Genomic DNA, 16,414 nt, shown 5'->3' with positions numbered 1-16,414 from the left:
TCTGCTGTTTATCCACTGTCTTGTGTCTTTGTCAGACCATCTTTTCTCAGTCCATCCCATGGGCATTCTATGGCCTCCATCCCACTGAAATTGCTCTCAGCAGAGTCATCTCCACATCAGGTCTGGTTGGTACTTCTCTCCTTGCCCTGGTTTCACCGTAGCATTTGATACAGTTGACTCTCCAAGACAGTCCATGATGAGCCTCTGTGACCACACTCTTGCTTGTTTTTCTTTCTACCTCAGTGACTTATTGTCATGAGAGTGTAATGTCAAACAGACAAACATGTTTGTCCATATCCATGTGTCAGAATTTATTGAATGGTAATAATAAATCTCAGGGTGAAATGCTTTTAATGGAGACAATTTGCCAGATGTCCCCAGCTTTTCATGGTAACATCGCTAAGGCAACACAAGCTCTTTCATTGCAATCTTAATTACAAGGATCAACTCGTAAGATTGCTCATGTATCATACATCATACAGTATCTCTATGTGGGTATGTAGATTAAAACATGACTACACTAGGAAAAAATCAAGAACTTTTCAGAAGCGGGACTGACAAGAATGCAAATTTAGTCTATATTGATAAGATGAGGAGCCCAAGCCTCACTGCAGGGAAGAAGCTGAAGAAGCAGCTGTCACTTCAGCTGCAGGTGTCAGCTGCAGATCTGAAATGGAGTGTGGAGTTGAGTTTGAATGCAGAGGAAAAAGGGCAGGATAGGTGTAGAGGGAGGAGTAAACAGAGTGTTGAATGGCAGGTTGGCTGTCCATGTGGTAGCAGGGGAAACCTATGGAGTTTCTAAGTCCAAGTCATGGCACCAAATGTGTTTTCTAAAAAGATAAAGGGAGAAGGAACATGTTTTGGTGGATGTGTAGTCAGGTACTGGGGAAAGGGTACCTCAGCAGGCCCATGCTGAGGCATCCCCTCCCTGCCTCCAGGGACAGGCCAGCCACACAATACAGTATAGAGTTTATTCAGGGTATGGGGAGGGGATTGAGAGGGTAGTAGAGACAGAGAAAGAAAGAGCAGGGTGGGGAAGAAAAGTAGATGCCGACCATGAGCATGTGGAGAGAGGAGGGAGGATAATGGGAAGAGAGAGGAGAAGGGGCAAGAGGACAGAGCATGAGCAAGAAGGCAAGAGCAGGAGAGAGGAGGGGGCAAGGAGCCCCTTTTATGTGTCAGGCACACCTGGCAGTTGCCAGGCAACTGTGGGGTAAAGCTTAGACAAAATGCTAACAATATGTTCTTAGGCTCCATTTCCCTGGTGTGATTTAATGTGCCTTGATAAATTTATAAGGTTGCATCATTTTTACTCCAGGAACAGCCTCTGTTAGTGAATGCCACATAGATTGTGCTACACAGATGGTGATGTATGCATGTGCACCCAAGGGCACAGGCGCCCTTCATCTTCAAAATGGAGCCCAAAGCTGCTTATGAAATGGAGTCCCTTAGAACAAGACACAGTCTAAAAAAATCCAACGTAGAATAACTTAAATCAGGGCAACCTGATCTTAACATTTCCAGCCCAGTTTTCTTTTCTGACCCTCCCATGTCTGATAAATCTCTGGATGTGTCCTGAATTTGTAAATTCCTTGGTGAGCTTGGTCAGCCTCTATCTCCTGCCTTGACTACTTCTTTCAAGTCACATGTCTAATGCCCACTTAACACCTTTATTTGCCTGTCTGAATACAGCATAGCCAAAGCACAGTTCTTGCTTTTCCACTAACACTCTATCCCTTCCCTTTGCCTAAATTTCCTCATGCTATTTACATAGGCTCTCACTTACCTTTTGCCTACATCCCGCCCTACATTTTATGTCCCATGTCCTAGCCGTGCTAGTCTCAAAGGCCTATATCTCCCTTGTATCCTCTCCCTAAAATGACTACCTCTTCTGTTTTTGAAACTGCTCACTGTTTTGGTAAAGAAACTTTCAGGAAAGTATAACTGACGTTTCTTCAGTCATCCAAAGTTGCCGCCTGCTCAGCAGCTGCTGCCCCTCCCTCCTGGAGTTGTGCTTTTCCACCTTCTATCAGGGGAGATTGTTCTCCCCTCTTGGTTTGTTCATCACTCCTACCAAGATGCAAGCTCTTTGAAAACAGGAGTCTGCTCACCATTTCATCTAAAGGGCTTAGCAAAGCATCCAGAGTCTAGCAGCCGATGAATCTAGTCACACAGGGCTCTACAAGCTGTGGTGCTCCTGGGGAGTTTTGATCTCAGGTGACTTCATCAGTACAGTGCAGGTCTATACAAATAAGAGGCCATCACTAGGCAGTGTCATTTCATAAGCTCACCAGCACACATGTGGCCAATCATTGGCCAAATAATTCTTACACAGCCCATGACCAAACATCACAGGTGCTCTAAAAAGGGTGGTTGAGAACAGTTTGCCCAAGTTGCAGTCCATTGTCTGTAGGAAATGTAAGCCACAGTAACAAACATAAATCTATTTTTAATAGCTCTGCATTTAGTAACAGGCCATTACAAATGACAAGGGCAAATTACTCCTCCTATTCAGAAGTTTGCTTTTACTATGCTACCTCTGACCCTGTGGTAGGCTTCACAGAACATAATTGACTATGTGTCCCATTTGTAATCAACACCTTTAATGGCCCTATTATCCTATTTGGGGTTAATGTCAGGATCCTGGTAGCGTGCAAGCAGAAGAGATATAAACCAAGAATCGTTGCCCAGGTTCCAGCCTACATGTTACATCCCCTGCCAAGTCTCTGCATGTGTCATGTATGCCATTCTTCACACAAGCCACTCTTATTAGCTTCATTTGTGAGCAGACTGAATGAGAACAAACTTCCTGCTTGAATCACACAGCCCCATAATCTGCTCTTTGCCCAGTAATAAAGAGGAGGATCAGGACAGACTTGTGACTTGGAAAACATAAGCTAGCTAACTGCTCTGCATCCCCTCATGAACTACATTGACCACATCACCAGAAGCAGAGTTAGCGGTCAATAGCAAAGCTTCATTTGGCTGTCAATGACTAGGTCTCAGCCTGGCTGGAATGTTAGCCTCCAGGCTGTCCCATGCAATGAAACCTCTATATTGGTTTGCTGTTCTCAGGGTGGCAGTGACACCTGGTGGCCAATGATTGCAGAGCCTCTGTGGTCCAAACTTAGCCTCCTGCTGTCCCATCCCCCAAACATACTCAGTCATTTAGAATAGGCACTTGCTTACTGCTTCATCTCTAGAGCTTAGGAAAAATCTAGTACCCAGGGCCACCGAATATGTCAAGAACAGCTTGACAATTGGAAAATCTCTGAGATGTGTGAGATGAATCATCAGGATCTGACACAGGCCTGAAGCTGGGGCTCTGGAGAGCTAAGAGCTGCCTTTCAGACTCCCAAAAAGAAGGGAGAGACTTCAGGTGGCCAGAATTTCAGATGCTGATTCAGCGATTCTGGGCCTGGTCTTTCTCTAGTGCCTCCTTGTTATGTATTTCGCCAGCTCCCTGTTTGGCTTATGGTGAGGTCCATAGAGACCTAGTTTAAGACTAGGCCTTTGGAAACATTGATATGCATTTGGGATAAAATGAAGCTCTCTCCCTGAACTGATTAGATAACACATCCAATGTTGCTTCTAGTCCAATGGTGGTAGTATAACAGAATGGACTCCACCTGGGAGGAGAGACCAGGATGTTGGGGCTTGTGGCTCGTATACTGTATGAACAAAAGCAAGAGATCTGTGGCAGAGGATGTAGTTCAGCGGACAGAGTACTTGTAGAGCATGCTTCAAGCGTGTGTGCCTTGGGATCAGTCCCCAGCATAGACATACGCCAAGTGTACTGTCATGCCTTTAATCTCAGCCTTCTTATAGTAGAGGCATAAAAATCAAATGCTCTGCGTCATCCTTGACTATACAGCAAATTTGATACTAGTTTAGTATACTTGGACCTCTGTCTCAAGCAAAACAATGTAAGTTAAAAGAACTTCAGTTGGCTACCAGCTGTTTCCAGAAGCCTGTGACTCAATGTCTTTAGCTTTCTGATGCCGTCACGGATTAGAAATGGTCCCAGAGGCAAATCTGCTGGGAGACAGGCTTTGACCTTGTGTTAAAGAATCAACTCACCGATGCTGAGAGCAGAAACTACTGCTCTGGACCATGTGACTGTCACACTAATGCTCAGATTTCAGCAGGATAAGCTACTTACTGGGTGGGGAGGACGTGACAGGATGGGTGGGAGCTGATGAAGCAAGTAGCTCTCAGAGTCTTCCCGAGCTGGAGTACTGTGCTCCAGGCTGCATGTAACCAGCAGACCTGGGAGAGGTAGTGGGAAGAATTTGGAATAAAAGAACTGAGGGGCTGGAGAAATGGCTCAGCCCTTAAGAGCACTGGCTACTCTTGCAGAGGACCCAGCCCAGTTCCTAACTCACAGCTATCTACAAGGATTAAGGACATTTTTCTCTGACTTCTGTGGGACCAAGCATGCACATGGTGCCCATATATACATGTAGGCAAACACTCATACACACAAGATAAAGTAAATAAATTTTCCTGTGAACTCACACAAGGAGACCAAGACAGAGAAGAGAAGGGATCTCTTCAGTCTGAGAACAGCCTCCAGGGCTGGACAATTTAGGAAGAGACACAACCGTCCCTCCAATCCCATATTGGGGCTGTTTCACTTTTCTAAGAGGTAAAGTTAGGACAAACCAAGGCCTTCCTGCTTCCCACAGCAGGACTAGCTTGAGAGACCGTGTTCCCCAGTGAGTAGAAGCTGAGAACTCAAGGAGACTGGGGGCAGGTTCAGATAAAGCCACCAGTGACTAGATCCCTTAACGAACTATTAAGAGAAACTGGTTATTTTGGGACTGTCTTTACTTTCATGGACATCTTTAATCACTCAAAACTGACATTCTGACCTAGGGTGACCTGATACTCAGAGCCCCCATAGGACTTGTGGCCCCCATGGACCATGTCTGATGTCCTCAGGTTATGGGAGGGCCACCATCCAGGCAATGGTCTTTGCCCACAGAGTGGTTCCCCTGGGAAGGAAGGGGCATCATCTCATCCCTGGATCCCTTGTCTACCCTTGCAGGGGAAGGAAGGGGGCAGTGGCAACTGAAAGGGTGATCCGGAAAAGTCTCAAGGTGCTGCAAACATACTGTCCCCTTTGCTCTACAACCTCCTGACCACATTCCTTCCTGCTGCTTCATTCTCCCTGGAGTACTGGACCGGGGAAGCAAGGCCTGGGGGAGCTGATCAGAATAGTTCTGTGGCGTGGCCAGCAAGAAGCTTGGCCTGGCCCCTTTCCTGGGGCCAGACCCTGGGACCCTTTCCCAATTTCCTGTCTCAGATATGCTGAGCAAGCACAGGCCTTCCTCCTGGTGGGGGCAGCTGGTGGTAAGCCAACAATTCTCAAAAGTTGAGTCACTCAATGTCTTTCCTTCCTCAGCTTTCCATCCTGTTGGGGCCTCACTTAGATAGGAGCTCCTCTGCCAGTCTGTCTAACAAAAGCCACAGGGTGGAAAATTAGACGGAACTTTAGCAAAGCCCCCATAGATCCTCAGCCATGGGCTAGATTTCTCTCCCAGTGATTTGCAAATGAGTGGATCTTGCCCAAACTAAGGCAGTGATATACAGAGAGAAGGCATGGTCTAACCCAACCCAAAATCTCCCATACAAGAACTATCTTAGGTACAAGTGACAGGAAGCTACGAAGCAATATCTTCTCCACTGATACATGCAGTTCTCACACTGTAGATTTACTCTTATTTAAACAAAAGCAATAGTTTTGCTTATTTCAGTCTATAGCTAGAATTCAGTCTATAAAGCTCAGTTGATGTTTTTAAGCCCCGAAAACCCGTATGTGAGATATGGGACGTGTAATTCTATATGTGTTTACATATCAGGAAAGACCATGAAGATGACCTATCCAGAGTCACCTGGCTGCTAAGGAGAGCTGGATCTTCTGCCCCCAGCTCAGGAGGTTCTTTGTAATGCTGTGCACGGGGGCTTTGGGTGTGCTGTGAGGGGAAAGGAAAGAAAGGGAAATCTGGGCACTTGTGGTATACCGTATGAGGAAACTTGCTCTCCTCCCTTAATAGCCAGATGCTCGACCTAGCACTTCACCAGCTGCTTCATGGGATAGTCATCTCTCCTACCCCCTGGCCCCTTTGATTGCCAAAGCTCCACAGACCCAGCAGAGCAGGACAATAATTTGCCTAGCAAGCCTCTGTGGGCAAGCAGCGTGCTCTCCTCACCGAGTCCCTTAAAGCCTGTGCCTGCAGGATATCTCTGTTCAGGCCCAGCAGCCCTGGGGCTTTTCTTGCCTCAAGACTGGGCTGCTAAGAAGGGCTTATCTCTTACCTCAGTCATTCAAAGAACTAAAAAATGCACAAAAAATTAGTGGAAGCCCGGAGCCAGCAGAACTGCTCTGCCTGTGACAACTTGTAGCCCCTATACAGTATCTGTGGCCAGAGTTTTTCTAGGTGCGGGTGGAAGAGCTCTCACAGTGCAACAGTCACTGTTACCTAGGCTACCACTGACATGATTGACAGTAACTCTGGTGTTGCCAGGGTCACATCATTTAATCCTTGTAGTCTAACCATTTGGGGGAAACCAAGACGCAGAGATGTAACTTGTCAAGTCCTGTAAAGAAAGCATTTCTAGTCCCTCAACCCCTATCTCTTCACAGACCCTGCTAGTGCACCCCTTCAAAGAGGTGCCGAGTGGTGATTTCTTTCTACTGAGGCTTGACCAAGCAAGTAAGGGAGGGAGGGGTTCCCTTCCCCTATTAAGACACAAATGCACATGCAGCCACATTAGTTTCGGTGTGACATCAGACTGACAGCTACTTGCAGTCATTCCATAGGCTCAGGGTTTCATGGGGCTTCATTCCGTAGGCAGTTGAAAGGCTGCTTTCCTCCTCTCTGTTTTTGTGCAGCTGGCCACAGGAGCTGAACTAAACATTCTTACCTGTTTGAGTCAACCAGCTTCCTGAGAGAAACTCTGCTACTCAGGCTGAGCACGAGTTCCTGCCTAGGGCTGGCTATGCGCCAAATTTTGGCCGTGACGCCAGAGTGGCCAGACTTCTGTGGAATTCAACATCCCAGGAGGCTCTTGGTGACTGGAGACAGATCCCGTGGTAGCCAAACCCCATAGGGAATAAGCCCTCAGCCCCTAGCAGACAGCAGGCTTGTGGGAGGAGCCAGAGTGTCTCAGCCTGGCAAGGGACAGTCCTAGGGGACTCCTGCTTCCCTCAGCCCCTGAGAAGTCTTCCATCCACAACCTCAGTGGAACCAGGGACAGGAGAAGCTTTTTAGGCGCCATCAAGGGTAACCAAGGCACATTCCCAGGCTCTAGCCTGGGTTGAGGACTGCCTCTGGGGCCTCTCTCCCCAAAGCCTTGGGAAGGGCACTCTGGGGCTCATTTTATCCTTGAGCATCTCACATGTATATTTCTGTGACTGAGGAGAGCCAAGGTCAGTCTGTATGGTGAGTGCCTTCTGTGAGGCCTGTGGGAGAGCACTGGCAAGAACCAGTCTAGATGCTTCACAAGCTGGCCTGTGCTGCCAGATGCCTGAGCTTCTGTTTTAGAAAAGAGACTAACCAATTAGGTTGGGTCCAGAAGGCGTGTGTACTTCTAGGACATGTGAGGAACTGAAGGCTAGAGAGGTTAATTTCAACTGTGCTGAAGCAATTGGGAATCTTGGTAAAGCAGCGTCTACTACATACAGCCATTGTTAGGTATAAAGGAGAGGTCACATAAAGGGCCCGTATATGTAAGACACACTGAGCACTCAATAAATTTCAAGAGAAATTAAGTGGCACACCTAGGGAGGTTTTACGAGGGTACCGGTGTCCATGGGGAACAAAGATTGGAGAGGTAAGTTGGAAGGATTAGGAAATTATAGTTTAAGCAAAAAACCTGATAAATGCTTAATCAATCTGGTAATTAGAATACAGTGCCAAGGAGGGAGGAACTGAGGAGCCCTGATGCATGAGTGACTTAGGTGGCCACCAACTGGCTTAAAGCTTAATGTGTGTGCATCTCAATGTGAGAGAGCTCAGAGCAGGTCTTCTGGAACCATTTAGAGTGCTTGGAAGAAAGGGATGCTTTGTTGTTGAAGGTAGTTAACAGGTAAGATGGGCTTCCCTGCTGTGGGGAATTAAGGGTACAGTAAAGGCCAGACTGTTAGTGTACAAACTTCTGTGCACTTGGAGTCATGTCATTATTGAATTACTGAGTACTGGAAAGAGAACACTTCTACTTCAAGAGTATTTGAGCTAAAGAGTGGCCATAGGGAGCAGGAGGAGAAACATGGCCAGACTCAGCTACAGGGAAAGTAGGGAGCAGGGAGGAAATGGCACTGATGTGGGAATAGGGCTTGGGTCCTTATCTTCAGGGGTGAGCATCAAGAGGGAAGCGGGAGACCAGCTGAAGGCACATTTAGCCCACTTTGCAGCCTTGCTTGGGGAGTCATGCTCTGACATCACCATCGGCCCACTTGGCACACTTTGGCTTTAGAGAATGTTTCCGGCACACTGAAGACAAACTCCTAATGTGATCTGCTTGAAACACAAGTGTGAGACACACGGAGTCACATGCATCTTTGATCCTGTCAGGACATAATCAGAATCCCAGCTGGGAGGAGAGGAAGCGTAGGAGTGGAGCCATGCCGTCGGGCAGACTAAAATTCTGCATTTTGAGACAGCAAAACAACATGGCCTTGAACACTTTACCAGTCTTAGCATCTAGAAAGGGGGCACATACAAATTCACACATCTACTTCAGCCTAGCCCAGACCTCATCACCACCCCTCCCAGAGACCCATGGGCAGCCCAGCTGCTTTCCTTTTAGAAGCTGGGTACAAAGGAAGTGCAAATAGAACCTGGATGTCAGGCTGTGTGGGGTGACAATAAAGCACAGGCTTTCAAGTTCCAGGTAAAGTAAGTCCACAGTGAGCAAAATGGAAGAGGTTTGAGGAAGCCTTGGGCATCCATCAGAAATTCCAAGCCCCCACACTGCCAACTCAAGACCAGCAACAGCCCAGAAGCTGAGGGTTCTTGGCGGTCTGCACATCAGGATTTCCTGAGCACACCCTGGGACCCCTTTGTGGCCTTCCACTGCACTTGTCTTTGGCGTTCGTTCGCTTGGAGTTTTGGTTTTATCTCTTGTGGTATTCTTTTGTTATTTTTGTCTTCCAGAGTGGAGCTCTTAAGGAACCGGATTCCAGCAAGACCCCTCCTCAGCGGCCACCCCCCCAAGGTTGTTTACAGTATATTCTCGACTGTAATGGCATTGCAGTAGGTCCAAAACAAGTCCAAGCTTCTTAAAGCGATCGGTAGTTAACTTTTCAAAACAGAAAACTTAAGCCAAAAACAAAAAGAAGAGAAAAGAAAGGAAGGCGGGGAGGGAGCGGCAGATGCTCCGAGGTACACTGCTGTGTCCTCTCAGTGCTGACTGGACTGTTTCTCCTATGCAGTGTCAGCCCCCTGTCTGGTTGTTTACCTGTCCCCGTTTGTGCTTGTAATGCTTCTACGTTCTTCTGTATACAGTGTGGTTCCAGGGCTGTTTGTCAACAGTGTACAAAAGAATCGTGCCTCTCTTAAGTCCAGTGTGACTATCTTCTGGGTGGGTTGATAGTGTTTTTAAAGCATCACATAATGAGGGATGAGATTCTAGCACTGGGGTGGATGGGGAGAGACAGCCCACAAAGACGGCCCAGCTTCTCCCCTCTTCCCTCAGGCTCAGCCTCACCTTCTTGCACTTACCTCCGTGAGTGCTTGGGTCTTCACTGAACTGTGTTTAACCCCCTCCCTGCATGACTAGGGTACATAGATAGCACTTCTAAGATATTCCCAAGGTCTACTTCTCATAGTTCCGCCCAGTGAACTTGAAGGCACCCATCTCTTTCTCCATTCGCTAAAGTCTGGTGCAGTACGAGTGTGTGTGAGTAAGCTGGCTGTGCCTGTAGAGCTCTTGTGTTTTTAGTGACGAAATACAAAGAACCAGCTGCTTCCGGGAATGTGTTCTGTATTTATACCCTGTGTACCCCTCGTTTTCATTATTAAGTAGCTTCAAGGTTTAAAAAAAAAATAAGGGGCCGCTGATGTGCAATATCTAAGTGATCTCGTGTTTTCTGTATGTTGATCTCAGTGCCTGCAGTTGTTTCTTTGTTGTTGCTGTTTCTAAGTTGGCTGTGTGTGCTTCTGTAGAACTGGGCTGCCGTGTATTCCTCAAAGTTTGACTTATCGTCTGAGCCGGTTCTCCAGCAGTGGTAGACAGAGAATGCAGGAGTGCCCAACCCCAGTAGTCTGAGGAGAAGTTGACCATTCTCCAGGCTTCCTAGCATGAGACCAGATCAAATATGTATGTCTCCTGCTACCCAAGTGGGCATTCTGCCTACATAGCTCTGGGCTTGACCACTTCGGTTCTTAGCCTTGACCTCTTTGGATACCCCAAACCAGGTAGCTTTCTGGATAAAACCTATCTGAGATATAGGTGGTATGTTGAACAGAGAGAGGCAGCAGGCCTTGGAAAACTGTTGCCAGGGTATTTGTCCTTCCTGTTACAAGAGCCGTGGGCAGATGACCTACTTGTTAATTAAGCCAGAACTTTTGAGTCAGTGCCTCATTTGCTGTCTGTGGGCAAGGCTGGGAATGAGTTCCAAGTGGCCTTCTCTAGTGCCACAGCCCACACGAGAGCTCATGTTAGCCGTCTGCCACTTAGAAGAAATGCTTCTGGCTCTGCTTCTATGTTCCCCACCTTTGTGGTGACATGGCTGGGCTATGGACTACCAAGTCTGAGGAGTGAGCGGTATTGGTATATGTCATTGAGTCAAGGGGCACATGCCCTGGTTTCTCGGTGGTTTCTGGAAAATTCTGACACTCGTGTTGTCATCTATGACACTTCCCTTAGATGAAGATGGTATCCAGTCAGTTGTGAATATCCACACATATACATAAGCACTTCCAGGTGGGTTAAGAATCAGGACCTTAAACACCTCCTGGTCTAAGAAATGCTAGAAGACAATACAGGGATTCTCAGAATGGAGGAATACATTTTTGTTTGTTTGTTTTTTAAACTTTTTTTGTTGTGTGTTCAAGTGATGAGCTGGTGGTGGTATTGCTTCTCTGCATGTTATCAGTGTGTTACATCCAGGTGCTTTTCATGTGACATTTGTGAGCCACAAATTTAAAGTTGCCATTTGAATTCAGTCAGGCTACAGGGTGGCGTCAGCCAAGGCCTCTCAGGTGGGGGTTAGAAGCTGATTACAGTTCCCACTGCCTCACGCAAGCAGATAGCAGCACATGACTATCACGTGCCCTCAGGCAGCATGCTAAGGGACAACTCTGTGGCCTGGGGGACACTTTCGTCACAGTGTAGGGTTTCTGTTCAGGTGTTTTGTTCCCATTTCTTTTCCAGTGTTGTCCCCCCTCTTTTGTACTGACCCGGCTGGGAGCCCCTCAGCCACGCTGGAGGTGTGACAAAGCATCTCACTTTTGTGATTCTCTTGTACAGCTAAATGTGCAATAAAGGAAAAGTTATATCTGTCTTCAGTGTTAAGTTGTAAAGTTTCTGGCTGTTTGATTACCTCTGTACAGGTGGGAAAGCACTCAGGTTTGAGATTCAAGAGGCTGAGCCATCAACCTGAATTACTTGACCAGAAACAACACAGTCATAATGCTAATGAAGTAATAGACTTGGTGTCAGGCTTCAGGAGGCAGAAGCTGGTTATCTGATTTGTCTTTGAACTCCTTAAATGTGTAGAATTCCACATACTTTACATACGTATTTTATTTATGTGCAGCATAACTTACTGTTAATTGGGGACTGACGATAAAGGGGAGCTCGTGCCACATAGAAGGACAATGAACTGGTAATCCTGGGTGCACAGCAGCATAGACACACTTCTGCCTCTGCAGAGACATAGGGGTGTTCTGCTGTCTACGAAATAACAGAACCATAGCTACAGCAGGCTCATGAGTGAAAACTCTGAGATTGAGGAGAGAAACTAGATTTTCCGGGTCATTTGGAATCACTTACACAAGTCAGTGTGTGGCCGTGGGGGGTCTTTTGATTTCAGAGATGTGCAGAATCCTTTTCTAGAAAATATAAACTGGTACCACACTTTCTGTCCTTCACCCTCCCACCCCCCTAGACAAAGGAGGGTCTTTTTTTCTCAACAGGCCATCGATCTGATGGTTCTGTGTCTCATATTGGGTGAAAGGTATGTTTGTTATTAAGGGGCTGTTTGCCAGATGGTGCTCATAACCTCCCTGGGGGAGACTAAGATTTGGATGTCTGGAGTATTTCTCCACACCCCTGAGTGGTTTGTCATGCTGGGGCCCCTGAGGATGGCACTCAGGCAAAGAGTGCCTGGGAAGAAAGGGGTTGATCCTGGTCGTGGGAGTTAATGCTCCAGTGAAGCCCAGGTGGGATGGGTGTGGTAATAAGGCACCTGCAGGCTCGGAGCAGGATGGAGGGCAGCACCATGGAAACGGTGTCAGGCACTGGTGATCTGAAGGCCTGGAATCCTCTCTGAGCAAGTGTTTCATCTGTTAGCATCTTTAAAACAACTACTATCTTTAAAATATAATGGTAGGACTTTTAGGTAGTTTGTGGCCCAGAGAAGTTTGGTGTCTTGCTGAGGGAAGTGTTACTCGTATTTCTTAGGTGTTCTGATTCCTATTCTCCTGTTTGTTCCCTGCCCTCTCCTTCATCTTGCGTGTAGAATCCGGGGCTCTTAGGAAGCTTCAGAGCAGGGTGGCTGTCCCTGAGGACTTCTGGGAAACAGAGCAGAGTCCCTCTGGTCTGGAGGCCTTCTGTGAGGGAATTTCTCTCTGTGGGGTTTCCCAATCCTCGGCCCTCTTCCCTGCCCTTCTGACTTCCACTGTGACTAAGTTGCTGGGTCTCTGAGAAGGTACAAACAGTGAAGATGTCTTGTCTAAGGACTCCCTTCACAGTCCTCCAGAGCCTCAGGTAGTTACATACAGTATCGCAAATTCTTTTAGCAATGATCTAACCACACCATTTGAGACATTGATTCTACTAAAGAAACCGGTTGATATGGTTAAATTATGAAGTTTTTCTTGTACTGAACCTAGGGGGCCCTGGGCAACCCCAAGGAATGCAGCCCCCAGGCAAAGTGCTGCCTCCACGTCGGCTCCCCTCAGGACCATCACTGCCATCTTCTTCCTCTTCTTCCTCCTCTTCCTCCTCTTCTTCCTCGGCTCCTCAGAGGCCGGGCGGCCCCACCACCACCCACGGTGATGCATCCTCCAGCAGCAACTCCCTGGCAGAGGCCCAGGCACCTCAGGCTGCTCCACCACAGAAGCCCCAGCCTCACCCACAGCTCAAGTAAGAGAACCCAGCAGTTCCTATCCCCTCTCCTGTCCCCATCTCATGGGCTGTGGGCCTCTGACCTGCAATAGCAACCACCTTCAGGTTGCCACAGATGTTTGAGGATTTCAGGGGCTGATGGTGGTGGTGATGATTTGTGGGTGTGTGTTTGTTTTCTGGTATGTGTGAGAAGAATGGCTAGATTGACTTGGGAGGAGAGAAAAGAGGGAAATTAAATTTTGCCTCGGGTTTAGATGGATGCTGACATCCACCTCTTTCTTCATAAGGAATTACAGCAGTTACTGATCCTTTTTGGCTAGCCTTAAACAGACGTAGGGCTCCCACTCTTTTTCCATATGCATGACTCCTAAACTTGTAAACAAACAAACAAAAAGTCTTCAAGTCATTCTTCTTTCTGATCCAAAAGTATGTAATCAGCTGCCTAGAGGAAAAGAGGGAAGTCGTTAACTCCATCTCAGTTTTTATCTTCAGCTCTGTCTGGGGAAGTGTGGGTAACAAAGGAGGCACCTAGAAAGAGGTTCATCCCCCCAGATGCTCTCATTCTCAACGTTCAGCCCAGAGGCCCCTCACAGCACTGTTCTGAAGGGAACTGTGGGAGCCCTTAGGAAGCAGTAGTTCTCTCCTTGGAGGGTGGTTCTAGTTCATTCTGCTCCCCCAAGTCCCCAGAGCCACCTGTGCTGGCTTTAGTATCACTATGCAGACTCTGTCACCACTCTTAGCAGCAGCTCCAGGAACATAAGGGTGACTCACCCTGCTTGTAGATCTAAAGCAGTGATTCTCAACCTGTGGGGTTTGACCTCTTCAATGACCCTTTCACAGGGTTCACCTAAGACCACCAGAAAACACCGATTTTAGAATCCATAACAGGAGCAAAATTACAGTTATGAAATAGCAAGAAAAATAATGTTATGATTGGGGGTCACCACAGCATGAGGAACTGTATTAAAAGGTCACAGCATTAGGAAGGTCGGGAAACACTGTTTTAAAGTGATGTACAATAGTGAATCTCCAGGAAGCAAGAGAGAGACCATGGGCTTTCAGAGTCTAGGTGAGCACCCCCAAATTGTACACATAGAAGAAAACTTTGCTCAGAGCCACCCATCTAAGTCAGTGGCAGTCAGGGCTGGGCTTGGGTGTTCAGATGGTCACTTTTCTAGGTCTTCTAGTCATACATGATGGAAGAGACATGGCTCTTCTTATTCTTCAGAGCAAGCCAGTAATGTTGCTTACATTTAACTCGCTCTGAAGTCTCCTCAGTTCAGCCATTTCTACTTGCTGATCAGGATCCTCATATCTGCTCTGGCCCCAGTATAAAAGCAAATCTTTGGGTTGTGAGTGCCTCTGGGCTGAAGCTGGCGAGCAGAGCCAGCCTCTGATGATGAGCTGGAGGCTTGTACTGGGTGCCCTCGCTTGTGAGTGCAGAGGTATTCCCAAGAGGCTAGCATGCTAGGGCTTGTCACCAGTCCTAATGAAAGGCAGGACATCTGTCCACAGCCCCTGTAGGAGGAGAGAATGACACACAGGTGTGGCTTTCTTGGATGCATCTAGCATTTGGGAGAGGGATGGAGGTCCCAGAGGAGACCTAGAGCCAGAAAGACCCAGTGAGAATCAAGAGACAAGCCAGGCCACCAGGGAAGCCAAACCTCATGTTTCATTGTGGTATTGGCTTATCCCCAGCACAGCCTTCAGAGTTTTTGTTTTTGAATCATTTGCTTTGGAAAAATAAGTTCCTAAAGTGTGTGTGTATAAGGTGGTTGGGTTTCTTTCATTATAATATTGCTTAACAATCATGGTCTGATAAAGCATCTCTTTTACTCTTGTATACCCTGAACTCCACCAACCTTATATTAAGGTTCCTCTTAGAAAGACTATAGAGTTGACTATGATCACGTTTTTAAAAAGGGACATGAAGCTAGCGATGTCAGAGTCCTGGGTTTTAGCCCCAGAACTGACTAAAACAAGGTGCTGTGGTACATGCCTATCATCAAGCACTTTAGGATGCACCCAAGGGCTTCCATCAACTACATAGGGAGTTCAAGGTCAGCCTGAGCTACATGGGATCCTATCATTAAAAAGAAAAAAAGAAAAAAAAAGAATGCAAGACCAGGGAAATGGAGGCATTAGACTTTGGGGACCAAGCTGACAGTTCCTTTGAAATAAGAAATAGAAGGAACCAAGAGGATCCAGAGGTCACCATTTTACCAAAATCTTCATGCCACTTGTGAAAAACCCAAGGCTAGAGTGAAGCATGGCTTGCCTGAGGCCAGACATGACTTTGTAGCAAAACCAAGACTCTGAAGTTGAGTCCATCTTGGCAGTGGATGAAAAAGAGGCCAGGAGCCCATAAGTGCTGGAGTCTGTTGCCATCAAAGGAAAAAGGTGTGAGATGCCCAGATCTGTACTTAGGAGTTGGGGATGGTTAGCCTCAAACAAAAGACACAGCCTTTGAGTCACCCATTCTTCCTCTTTCCCCCTCTCTCTTTCCCTTCTCTCTGGTTCCCACACTGCTCCCATCCCTCCCTGTTTCAGCCACAGGTGAGAAGGTGGCGAAGGGCTTCCCAATGCCTAGCACAGCCCTCCCAGCCATCTGCCACCCTGTTCTTCCTGGGGAGGGAGTGGGGAGTTCTTGTTGTATACCCTCATGTCACAGCCCTACGCTGCCTCACTAGGAACACCCTCCTCATGTTCTCTCTGGTTTTTATCTTCAAGCAAGTCGCAGTCCCTGACAAATGCGTTCAGCTTCTCTGAGTCCTCCTTCTTCCGGTCTTCAGCCAATGAAGATGAAGCCAAAGCGGAGACCATCCGGAGCTTGAGGAAGTCCTTTGCCAGCCTCTTTTCAGATTAGCTCTTCAGATACACGAGGGCATCCAGCCCAACCAGGAAAGGCATCTAAGACATTCATCAACAGCAGTCCACCATGTTTGGTGGCAATGTCCCATGACTTGACATGTGTGGCCCCTTCCTCTGTTCCTTTGTGCTCAGTAATTTGTGCAGCCCAGAAATGACCATGTGATAGTCTCAGGGCAGGTGCCTTCCCTGAGAAAGACCTGACAGTAGATGAAAGGGCTGTTTCCCTGTAGTCTTAAGAGCTTTA

At 47.4% G+C, this 16,414-nt stretch overlaps 1 protein-coding gene across 2 annotated transcripts in view; it reads left to right on the top strand.

The window, feature by feature from the left end:
• SYN2 (synapsin II) overlaps positions 1-16,165 on the top strand; it is a gene marked incomplete at both ends in the record, with an annotated part of 143,272 nt that extends 127,107 nt beyond the window's left edge. The window contains 3 exons of one of the 2 annotated variants that reach the window (XM_080914650.1): positions 9,162-9,222; positions 13,065-13,317; positions 16,030-16,165. In XM_080914650.1, the coding sequence (XP_080770776.1) occupies positions 9,162-9,222; positions 13,065-13,317; positions 16,030-16,165 (450 nt within the window). Of the gene's footprint in view, positions 1-9,161; positions 9,291-13,064; positions 13,318-16,029 lie in introns of those variants that run through there. The other variant, XM_080914651.1, reaches the window with a different exon arrangement.
• Between the last annotated feature and the right edge of the window lie 249 nt (positions 16,166-16,414).

Source organism: Micromys minutus (genome assembly GCF_963924665.1).
Source record: "Micromys minutus genome assembly, chromosome: 3".
NCBI lineage: Eukaryota > Metazoa > Chordata > Mammalia > Rodentia > Muridae > Micromys > Micromys minutus.
The sequence above is the reverse complement of the archived record's forward strand: the minus strand, read 5'-3'. Positions and strand labels throughout refer to the sequence as shown.